The sequence below is a fragment of the Anopheles bellator genome, chromosome 1, assembly GCF_943735745.2.
Source record: "Anopheles bellator chromosome 1, idAnoBellAS_SP24_06.2, whole genome shotgun sequence".
In the NCBI taxonomy this organism is placed as follows: Eukaryota; Metazoa; Arthropoda; class Insecta; order Diptera; family Culicidae; genus Anopheles; species Anopheles bellator.
This window is the reverse complement of record NC_071285.1, coordinates 34,417,541-34,429,305: the sequence shown is the minus strand read 5'-3', so window position 1 is coordinate 34,429,305 and position 11,765 is coordinate 34,417,541. Positions and strand designations below refer to the sequence as shown.

The following is an 11,765-nucleotide window of genomic DNA, read 5'->3' as shown; positions in this document are numbered from 1 at the left end:
GCACGCACGCACGCACGCACGCACGCACGCACGCACGCACGCACGCAACTTGTGCCTACCGTATCTGGGCAGGGTTGACTCAACCTCTTGCGCAACACAGGGTTGAGTCGGGCCGCTGCAAGTTCTTTAAAAGAGAACTTATTTCAGACTCATCGTGGATCAACGAATCCAAGGCTAAAAACTATATTTTGACTGACTATCCGAATACCGTGGCCGTGTTTTTTTTCTAATGCCATAGGGTCGTTTGTCCGTGGATACTTATACGAGGATTTTAAGAAAGACTTCCGCAAACATCTTGTTCATCCGCGATAGGGAGAAAAAGTCGACCTTTCGGATCCATCCATATCATTGCACCAAACCACATTCATCGCACTCACAAAAGGTCCTTTTCAGGTCCGTAGCGTAAAAGAGTTAGTTCCGATATCTTTCAGGTTTCAACTGTGAAGAGTTAAAAAAATCATTGCAATTTTTTCAATTCATTCATTTATGTTCAATTAATTTGTTCACTTTAAAATGGCAACGGAAAGTTGCTTCACGGTATCGTTTAATGGTTTAGGTTTAGCAAAGTGTAAATTGTAATGTATTTTAAAATGGCAACTCCCAAAGAGCCTTAGGGTCACCCGTTCTAACTGACACAAACTTTACCACTGTGCCGCGGTTCACGGTATCGTCCTGGCCCGAAGCCGGTGCTAAAAACCAGCTGTCTGGATCGTTATCTGGATTGGCGGAGGCCTTCAAGCGAAAATGTTTTCGAACTTGAACCTCACGTCCTCCGGGATTCGTGATGTCAACTATGTTTTAAGGACATCATAGTGTGCCCGTTGGGCATGTTTGCAGATCGCAATAGCCCAATGTTCGAAGATTATTATGATTATTATTCTTATTAAGATTATTATTATTATTATTATTCGAATAATAACAATATATTATCATTATTATTATTAATATTATTGTTATCGGGTAACGCACTGAAGGCGGAACATAGAGGCAAGCACCTCGTTTCCGGAAAAGTGCAGTCTGCAGCCCGAAGTGCAGTAGTGAAAACGCTTCTGTCTTTTGGGAGGGCGCCGCGCATCAATATGCTGTGGTGGCTGAAAGACATTCATCATTATGCAAATTCGTTGGCTCTTCTCGCCTTCATCTGACTTATCATTTATCTCACTAATTGATTTTCCGTCGCGCCACGCCACACGGTGACGATGCGGCTCCAACGCTTTTCTGGCGTTCGGGGCTTCCAAATCACACCTCCGTCCACCGCTTAGCAGTGGATTCCGTGCCGGTTCCAGGCGGCAATTTATCGTACGAATATTAATTGTCTTATACTTGACTCGGCTCTAATTGCTATTGCCAGTCCGAGTTATTGTTTTACAACGTCTGCTGTTGATGAACTCCTTAAAACGCCCTTATTCGGTTTGTTAAATGATGCTGCTACTGTTATCTCTTGTAATAGCAATAGAGCAATGAACAACCTCACAAGCCACATATGATTTAAAGCATAAAACCGACCCTTTGTTGAATAGCAAAACAAACAACTATTAAAGTACAAAGATGCAAAGTTTCGCCAAGTTCTCTCAAACTCTCCATCAATGGCTGGTCTTCGGCCACAACACAACCAATAATGCGAGTGAGTTGCCACAAAAGCAGAAAAACGGTTCCTTACGTGTCGATAAACACCGTTATTCTGGGATGTCGATGGATTGATCCGCTAGACGCCAGAGAAAAAGAGCTTCTGGTGGAGGTGAAGTTCCGTGGAGTCCCACGTCGTTGTCGGCGTGCACCGGTTCTTAGTTGCTGCGCATTAATTTACGTCTAATGCCGCCAACGCCTGCATATCGAGACGAGAAGAACGGTAACATTGAACGAAATTGCAAACGAACGCACAGTGAGTGACGGTTTTTGACGACAGGCGACCTGGCGGAGCTTTTCGATTCGATTTAGAATTTTACACTCACGTTGATGCACTTTCTATGGTTCAAATTGACGTGTTTCTCATTTTCTTTGCGTCTGTTAGACGTATTTTGTGGGATTATTTGTGAATGAAATACATTTCGCTAACAGTTGTAGGGACTGTGCATCGCAAATTTTCATCAGCGTTTCTATCTGCGCGCTGGCTCTAGCTCTATGGACGGACACCAGAAGAGACGATGTTTGTGAACAATTTGTTCGCAGCATTCCACAGCAAGCAGCTCTCCGTTCCTCGCGGCCGATTGGCAAAAGTTTTCCCGGACCCTGCGCATTCCCACCTTCCCACCAACCAAAGCTCCCGCAATCACCCCGGCGTACCCCTCCGACACCGGAACGGAGAGGTGAAGAGGAGATGAGGGAAATGAGTAGGGCATAAGCGGGCGATACGGTCTGCTCTGTTTCGCTGTATTTATTTATATTTGATGCTGATGAGATGTAATTCATCTTTCGAATCATTAATCACGATACCGATTACGTTCGTTTCACTTCCACGTCGACGTCGGTCCCATCGGAACCGTTCTGGAAGATGCGCCCTTTTTTCCAAAGCCGACACTGAAGCGCATGATATTGGAGAACCGAACGGAGTTCAGTGAGCAGTCGGTTTGGCATAGAAAATTACTAGCTACGTTAAGTTACCAGCATCAGTCGGAAAGGACTGCATTCTTTGGCTGGTTGGTTAGTGGGTTGTACTTGTATTATCCTGTGCCGTCATGCTACCAAAGGGAACCAGACAATTAGAATTTAGAGATGTGCAAATGATTGGTATGCTAGCGTTGAAGGTTTTGGGCGACTTTCAATAATGTTGTTAAGGAGCCTCCATTTTGATGCAGTTTATGGCCAGATATTAAATTAGAGAAGTGGGACGAAGTACTGTCACCAGATATAATTTCCGTTACGTGGGGTGCCCATCTCCGGTGTAATGTCCGTGCTGTTCCGTTGCGTTTGGAAGATCACATGTACAACAGATAAAATGTAAAATTCACGTTACGTTAATGATGCATCTAAGCGCCACAGGAGATTTAAGCCAATGAGAGTTGTCTATCTTTGTGCATCTTCATCTAAATCAATCTGAGACGAGGGTGATAGCGATGCTTTCCTTGAAACAGAACATATAGCTAAGTGACAACTTTCGGAAATTCCTATAGGATCTGTGCTTTGGGTTTAATTTCATGCGTTTTGTTCGGGAAGATTGGTGAACTTTGGTGATCCACACCACTGTTTGCATAATTTAAAAATCACCTCTAATTACAACAAACAAGCTTAGTTCTTTACAAATGGGGAAAAGAGAAAACAAAGATATTGCATTATAAACTAGCCAAAGAGTCATCTCAACAACTTCCAAATGCACATGCTATCATCACGTTCTAAAAGATTTCTACTTATAAAATGGAATTTTACTGTAAGTCTTTTGTCATGCGATGATGTGCGTATTCCAAAGCAAATTCCTGAGTTTTCAAATAAAGAAAGCGGAATACAATGAAAACAAAAACTTTTGAAGGAAAATAAGAAAAAATGTTGATTTTCAATTCCCAAGCCTCTTCCCAAAAATCTAAGGAATCTAGTAATACAATATCAGTAACATGGTAACATGTAATGATTCATGGCTGTGAAAGATTTGATTTTGGATTTTTTTAAATTTGTTTCAATGGAATGCTCAATTTTTTTCACACGATAGCGACGACTATGTTTTCACTTAAATCTTAATTTTTTTCATCGTTACAAAGCCTGAAGAAACTCAAACGAAATCAATCTAACATTTTTGAAAGTAGGCAAAACGCAGATTACTTGATGTTTGTTTCCTCATATCTGTCGCTCACTGAAGTAGGTTTTGAAATAGTTGGTCCGGAATTAAAGGGTTTATGAGTGATGGTGTGTGGACTAATCGAAACTTACAATTAGTATGTGAAGTTGAAGCGTTTTTCAATTCATCTAGTCTTCTGCGATAATAGTTTCAGAAATCTACAATCATGTGTGCTTTAAACTGATTCAACGTTCTACGCAGCTGAATTTTCTCCTCTTCCCTGGAAAATGTAAAGTCTACCGATTTCAGTTGAAGGTTGTACACTTGTTCGTTGGAAAGGTTGAATGTTTTGGCGCATATTTCCAATTCTCGAGAGAGGCTCGTTTCGAACACACCAAAATCGTCGGTCTGTAAGATAAGAAACTGTGAGACAAAAGAACAAGAAGCCGTCTTGGAATTCGGAAACCTACGCATACACACACGGGCTGATTTCGTTTCAGGAGTTTCCCAAAGTGGTGTTCCTTGTATGAAGGGACGGTCTTGCATTTTACGTTGCTCGTGAGACAACACTCGAACGGAATAGCGTGTTTGGCGGCAAACTCAAGATTTTCTCCTAAGAAAATGACAGAGATTAGCGGAACTCGGGTTGGGTAAAAAATGTCTATCTACCAGAAATAAACGTGCCGTGTCCGATGCGATCTACGCCGATGACAAACATTTCTCTCACTTCCTGTTCATCCTCAAACTCTCCGCAGTGCAACGCCAGCTTGAATCCGTGCGTCCGTGCCTTCTGCAGCGCTGGCGCGAAATCGGAAAATTTCGTTCCGAAAGGGTTTCCGCTCAGATCGAGACCGGCGATTATGTTAGGGTACACAGAGTCAAGTTCAATCGACAAAGCGACATTTTCTTCTGCTTCAACGACACCCTTGGACCGATCGATCGATGGTAACAGTTTGACCATAATGGTTGGGTGAGATACGGACATATTTCTGTAAAATAACAACCATCAATTGACGATGCAAAGGTTGACCCAGCTCGCGAAGACCAACCGCATCACATTAAGCACCGTGGATAAGTACTCCCGTTTTGACATATTACACGTCGATCTGGGAGTTGTCCTAATTTCCAGATATATTACGTTATCGTCCGCAAACTCCTTTATAACCAGCCGGGTGGCCATTTCGAGTGATTCGCAGGAGTCGGTCAAATCGTGCGCATATTGAAATTTTTTAAAACACCTACAACGAAAAGCTCACGCTACGTTAGCATCATGATATGTGTTGAAACCAGTGTTAATATCTAAACATACTTCTCGAGGGAAAGCGTTTCGCCGTTGAGAATTTTGTAAAAGCCATCATCGCAACCAACGACCGCATCCGCTTTGCCGTACTTAAACTCGCGCAGCTTGGCAAGCGTACTGTTGCTGAGTGAGCCATTGAGATGAGCGTGCAGTTCCTGTAAATAATTAGATACTGTCACAGCATGACCATGATTATTTTAGTTACAAATAAACTCACAATTTTGGGCAATTGAGAATAAAATTCCATCGGCATCGGCTTTCGACTCGGACGGCTCGGAAAGAAAAACAAATACAACAACTTTGACAGCAAAACTAGACAACACGACAAGGCGAGAAAGGGAGAAGAGGGAGGGAGAAAAGAGAGAGGGAGAAAGGAGCATAACAAACAGATCGTTTTGATGTTTATTTTTATTCGCTCAGAGCCCAAATCCGCCTAGTAATCAAACGATTAATATTTTAATAGGTATTTGAAGTCCGACAGTTTGAGAAACGATTTTTGGCGATGTGACGTCGTTAAGAGAAGGTCAGTTAAAAACTGCACTTTTTGCTAAAGTGGTCGTTTCTCTTTTGCTAAAGAGAATTGAAGAGCTTTAAGCATAAAAGAAAATATTTTCAGTTACTGGACATTACGGTTTCGTTTTAAATTTGCCAAAATTTTCATTTACAGTATACTTACCAACACCGATAAACCAAAATATGTTTTGTTTATTCTTTCTAGTTTATTTTTAACGACTATTTGCCATTTTCACAAAAGAACGCACTTTGCCTTACGGTTGAAACTATTATTGCATCCTGAACACCGTTGAATTGTGATGCGCCCAACAGAATACTGTGATTTCTCAATTGTTATCTTACATTTTCAATAACATTCCGCAGTAAAACATAATACTTTTATTCGCACAATTCATATCGCTCCTTTCGAGATGCTGGCGAATGGATGACCATATTCGTACGTTCGTCGAATTGCAAAATTTGTTTCTGTCTTCCGTGAATTCGGGCATAGATCTCAATCATGTAATCAAGTTGCACTTTACTGCAAGAGTCATATTTAATTCGGTGCAAATCCTCTTGTTCCTCGCAATTTCTTATACGTTTGGTTATTCTTATTTGCTCTAGAATCTCACTTAAAGTGTTACAAATGCATCACTCCCACATTGTTACGCCGTTCCTTTCGTCTTTATACACATAATTCCAAGTGTGTAGGAGACATGATCTGATCATTCGGTTTGTGTTCTGCAATGCTATCACATTGTGGTTACTGTTTATTTTTTATTCATCTCTCATCCTCAACGCTTATTATTATTCAAAGATTTCGATTTATTCATTACACTTTCCATGCCATGTTTTCCAAGTACCTAGCGTCGGTCTTCTCTGCACTACCAACAGATGCAAATGTGAGATCGTGAACAAAGGTTACGAAGCTAAGAATATTTAAAGCTTAGCCAATTCCCAAGAACGTAGGCAGAACTTGTAGCTTTCAGTTGCTGTTTTTCATATCAATTATTGTCACTTGCAAGGAAGTTCGATGATGGAGTAGGGAAGAGAATCGAACCAATTGAAGCAATATATTCCCTGTGTTGCATCGCGCAGGAAATCTGTTACAACGTACGTTCAGGAAAAATGCGCGTGGAATGCAGTGCATTTTTGAATACCGTTTAAAAGATGGCGCAGAAGTACCAACCGATTGCCACAGAAAACCACATACTTTTGTTCCAACTGTGGAAAGTTATACATGTTTCAAAGGCGGGGAGAACTCTAATTGAATCTTCTGAATCATCTTTCACCCTGTCCAACAGATTAACAACAGTTGACTATCTGTTAATATTGCTTCCACCGAGGACTATCATGAAAGGTTCCCAAACATTCTCCCCTTTCAGACAGAGCGCTGCTCGGATATTTACATACCCTTGACAAAATCCCTGGTTTGAGGAGCAAATACTTTCACCTATTCCTCAATGGGTTGGTTCTGGTACTGTTACTTTCGACCGGAATCAACAAGTTCGCAATAACCAAAGTCTTCCTAATCGCTAGAAAGTGCTTCTCAATTTGATTATGTATGAAGCAGTTCTACAGTTTGTGTGTGTATTGCTATAGAAATCGATCGTTGATCGCAAAACATCAAGTGCACCATTTGTGTGTGGAATTTATCTTTTGCATTTCACAATCATCTTTGGTTTGATAAGTTTAGTATGGATTCAGAGCGTATGTCTGTAAACAGGTGAAACGAAGTCTTACAAAGTCGTTGAAAGTTTCAACATTTTACCCCAAGGAGTGCTGTTCGTTGGCCACTGTCAGTCATTTCTATAGGTAAAAGTAAAGTTCTCTTACAGTAGGTTTCGTTAAAATTCAATGAAAATTGTTGACCTATGGAACAAGTTTTACTGGTTCACCTGAAGCTGAGTGATCTGATCTCGAAATGTGTTTGGCTATGGGATGTCTTACGAATAATTCTTCTTTTTTGTATTATTTTTTAAATATTTTAAGATACAAGTATTACCCTGTTTGACTGTTTGCTGAGTTTTACCATCCTAATGATCAGTGATTTTTCATTTGATTTCCTTGGTTCCAACCAGGCGATTTGAAACTACCCTTCTTTAGTAAAACGGGGAATTCGTGTAAATCAGTCAACTTCCATGATGTTACGAAAAACAAACTGGATATGATATTTGAAAAGCTGCTGTTTTGACGATACGATTTAAACATTTTAAACTATAAATGCCAACGTACCGAATACAATATTTGAACTTAATTGCTTGATCTTTCCTTTTTTATACTGGGCTCAAAGTTCAGTGGTTTGTAGTGTACATTAAATGGAATAGTATCTTTTTTGCAATAACACAAAAACAAGAATTCTGAAGCAAATGAATAAAAACCGTCAAGATTTGTGAAATTCCAAAAGTAATTTCATTTAAATAAGATAGAAAAAATTTAAAGTTTAAGTTTTAATTAAGAATAAAATTTATTAGATTTAGCGAAAAAGTGAAAAAAGGACCAAGATGCACAGAAACTCAAATAGATAGTAATAGTTTAAAATATAATAGGACATTTTCAGTTTTTGGCATACATCACAGTTATTTGGTTAGGTATAGGTATTCATCGTTTGTATCGTTAATTTTTAAGTTATTCTTTCTTCTGATTTCTATTTACCATGCATCAAAATGATGTATTTGTCTGATAGAGATGTAGATACTTGAAAGATTGCTTGGTGATTATAGGTTTATAAAATGTTGTCTCACAAATACCAAGTTCGTCATTATTTTTCATATAATTAAAGTAAGCAAACGTTGATAGCCTCACGAAGAATATTTTGTAACTAAACTTATTCAGCTCTGAGCCCAAACAGCCTCCAAGGCGAAAACAAACACAAAAAATACTTAAAAACGTTTGAAATACTTAAATTAATTTACTATGCTGTACTTTATGCGAAAATGCCTGTCAATACTGATCATAAGACAATTGAAATGCTGTGAGATAAATGAAATCTTAACAAATCTCAACAAACGACTCTGGTTTGAACACATTGGGCTCATTTATCAGGGTAAAAACAAGACATCAATCAGTGGATCAGTCATTCATTTAATATTTGAGTCCAGTCGTACTAGTTTTTGAAATTTTTTCAAAACGATTTAGCCATGTCCATTACATTACGGTTGCCTTAGTGTTGTAGATCTTTCTTTTAAAATTGCACCTTAATTCACCAACAAATATTTAAAACCATATTTTAGTCGATGTTTAGCTTATTTCATCCTATTGGCTCCAATCTATTCATTTGGTCTACGTTGCGTTGCAGGTCCTTTGGACCAAACTCTTTCTTATCATAAATATATAAAACAAAAGTCATCCCACGATCGGAATCGGGGCTAAACAAGATTCCCGTAACGGTAAGTTTCTTTGTTAGACATGAGATAGTACAGTTTTTTCGTTGATTGAAGCGCGCATTCCTTGCGGAAAATATAGCTATAGTAACTAAGAATGAAAATAAAAATATAACAACAATAATACTTTATACCACATGCATATGGAGCGACGGCACATTGCGACTGAACCGTAATAGAGGAGCATGTGAAATGGTACCGGTTTTTGTGCAATGTTCAGTTGTCCTATTGATCGGTGTTCGTAATATTCCTACGCCTCCGAAACACTAGCGCAAATATAGAACGTAATCGCCACCATCGACTGCGTCTTCGAGGATGAATCTTTTCGGAACTTGAGCCCCCATTCAAAGCCTATACGAAACCGATTATAAAAGCACAAAAATTAGGCTTAGAATATATAAAAAATAACGATTTGAACATTTTACCTAGAAGCAAATGTACTAGTAACAAATATACTACAAAGAGTTCGTTCTTATTTCATTGCGTACAGCGAACTGTATTTGACGAGTAAGTCAAATTAGTAGATTAATTCAGAATTACCATGGTTCAAAGCACATTATCTGTCCCTGATAGTTGATATGTATCATATTTATATCATGTTCATAGTGCCGCATAGTGTTTTTGCAAATATATCACCTAATGAGCACCACTCATTAATTAATTCGTGACGTTTTACAATGAATGGCGTCACACACTTATATTTTAATAACAAATATTTTTTATGAAATATGTGTTTGATTATGTGTTTGACTGTCATTACGCATCTAACGCAATTACGTTTTTATTATTAAAGAGTAAACAACACCATTTTTAAGCATTTTAACATGCCAAGTTTTGTTCCTGGTAGAGTGTTTTTGCGAGGAGTACTTTTTCATTATTACTTGCACGGCAGAAAAAAAGGATTCTTGTACCGAATCGTTACTGGTGATGAAAAGGGGAGCTATTGCAAGAATCCTAAACGCAAAAAAACCATGGATAGAGTCTGGTGAATCAGGTCCATCGCGACCAAAGCGAAACATTCACTATGCAAAGGTTATGCTGTGCATATGTTGGGATATGAAAGGTGTGGTGTACTTCAAGCTTTAAAAACCTGATAAAATTATTGAAGGACAATACCATCGACAACAATGAATGCATTTGAAGCAAAGCTTCGACCATAAAACGACGAGAATAGAATAAAAGACATGATAAGCTTATTTTTCAAAATGACAACGCTAGACCCCACATCGCAAAACCGGTCAAAACCTATCTCGAAAATGTCGGATAGAAACTGTTAACATCGCCGCTTTATTCACCAGATGTTCCTCTTTCGGACTAGTATTTGTTCCGTTACATGAGTCACGAATTGGCAGCACAGCGGTTGACTTCCTATGAAAGTATCAAAAAATTGGTCTCAACTTGGGTCGGTGATAAAGATAAGAACTTCTATCGACACTGAATCGAGGAACTATCTTCCATTAAAGTTGTCATACGTTTTGTTGTTGTAGTTAGGTCACAAATGTTGAATGAAAACCGCACGAATTAAGTCATACACCTAATAACAGTACCAAAACGAATCAAATATAAGTCGACTTTTTAGGACGATTTAAATATTAGGGTGGTAATATTTCTCCTGATGGTAATATTTCTCATGATGCCAATTATAATTTTTCTGGCCATTTTGTCTCGTAAAGTGAACATTTAGCGTAACAGAAGACGTTAAATAACATTTGAATCGGAAAACTAATTCAAATGTTAAAGTTGTGCCTTTTTTGATTTTTTTTTTCTTATGAAATCGACATATGCTATAGTACTGTTCGACTGTACTGTAAAGGAAATAACTAGTTTTCCTAACACAAATAGCAAAAAATAGGAAAATAAAATATAATCCTACAAAAACGTTACATTACAACTCACCCGCTGCTCCTCCTTCCGCCTGATTTCCCGAACCAACGAGAAAAATGCCTCATCGATGTAGTGCCGCAGGGCCGCCGATGTTTCATAGAACGGACAACCAAACTGTGTGGCCAGTGTTTTGCCCTCTTCGGTGGAAACCTTTCGTTGCGACTGCAGATCCAGCTTGTTGGCCACCAGTACCAAAGGGATATCTTCCGTGAGGCGCACCCGCGCTATTAACTTCCGATACTCGGATGCCTCCTGGAAACTATGACGATCAGTCACCGAGTAGCAAATGATAAAACCTTCCCCGCAGCGCATGTACTGATCACGCATGGCCGTAAATTCGACCTGTCCGGCGGTGTCCAGAATGTCGAGCAGAGCCGCTTCTCCATCGATTACTGCTTGCTGTTGGTAGGAGTCTTCGATGGTTGGATCGTGGTAGTCGAGGAAGCTGTGGCTAACGAACTGCAATGTAACAGCTTGAACAAAATGAAAAAAACTTATTAAAATATTGTAAGCAAATAACAAAAGAGGGAAATATGAAATGACGACCGACATCAAACGAAGCTAACATCCTACGCATAACATAGGCGTGTGTCTTCCTTTGTGCATCTAGAAATCGCCTTGGAGAGAATCTAATTTTCCTCAGCCGTAGATTGCCTTGCCTGATTTGCCGACTCCACCGTCGCCAAGTATGACAATTTTGTACACTCGCAGTCCGCTGCGGGTCGTCAGCGGATTTGTGGGTTGCTTGGAATTTTCTCCTCCATCCGTCTTCACCGGATTATACTCGATCGATTGAGCCCGGTTTTTCTTTCGAGCCGCGCATCCGGAAAAGTCTCCCGCCATCGCTAACTTTACGAATCACAAAACTTAGAAACAGAGTCAACAAGACATTTTCGTTTCGACAGACCTTTTGCGTCAACAAGCTTTTTTTTTTTTTATTTTTTTTTTTTTTAAGGATTTTTATCGATGTCAAAATTCTACGTCAAAACGTCCGTTGACA

At 39.3% G+C, this 11,765-nt stretch overlaps 2 protein-coding genes across 2 annotated transcripts; both read right to left on the bottom strand.

Moving 5' to 3' along the window:
* Positions 1-2,642: 2,642 nt before the first annotated feature.
* On the bottom strand, positions 2,643-5,300 carry LOC131216231 (adenosine deaminase-like protein). Its single transcript, XM_058210665.1, has 6 exons — positions 5,224-5,300; positions 5,016-5,161; positions 4,756-4,944; positions 4,376-4,695; positions 4,177-4,319; positions 2,643-4,114 (listed from the first exon to the last, which is right to left on the bottom strand). Exons 1-6 carry the CDS (start codon positions 5,257-5,259, stop codon positions 3,917-3,919), a joined length of 1,032 nt encoding a protein of 343 aa, XP_058066648.1. The 5' UTR covers positions 5,260-5,300; the 3' UTR covers positions 2,643-3,916.
* Positions 5,301-7,981: 2,681 nt separating this feature from the next.
* Positions 7,982-11,608, bottom strand: LOC131216222 (GTP-binding protein Rit2). Its single transcript, XM_058210656.1, has 3 exons — positions 11,425-11,608; positions 10,778-11,238; positions 7,982-9,232 (listed from the first exon to the last, which is right to left on the bottom strand). The coding sequence occupies exons 1-3, from the start codon at positions 11,606-11,608 to the stop codon at positions 9,107-9,109; spliced, it is 771 nt and encodes a 256-aa protein (XP_058066639.1). The 3' UTR covers positions 7,982-9,106.
* Between the last annotated feature and the right edge of the window lie 157 nt (positions 11,609-11,765).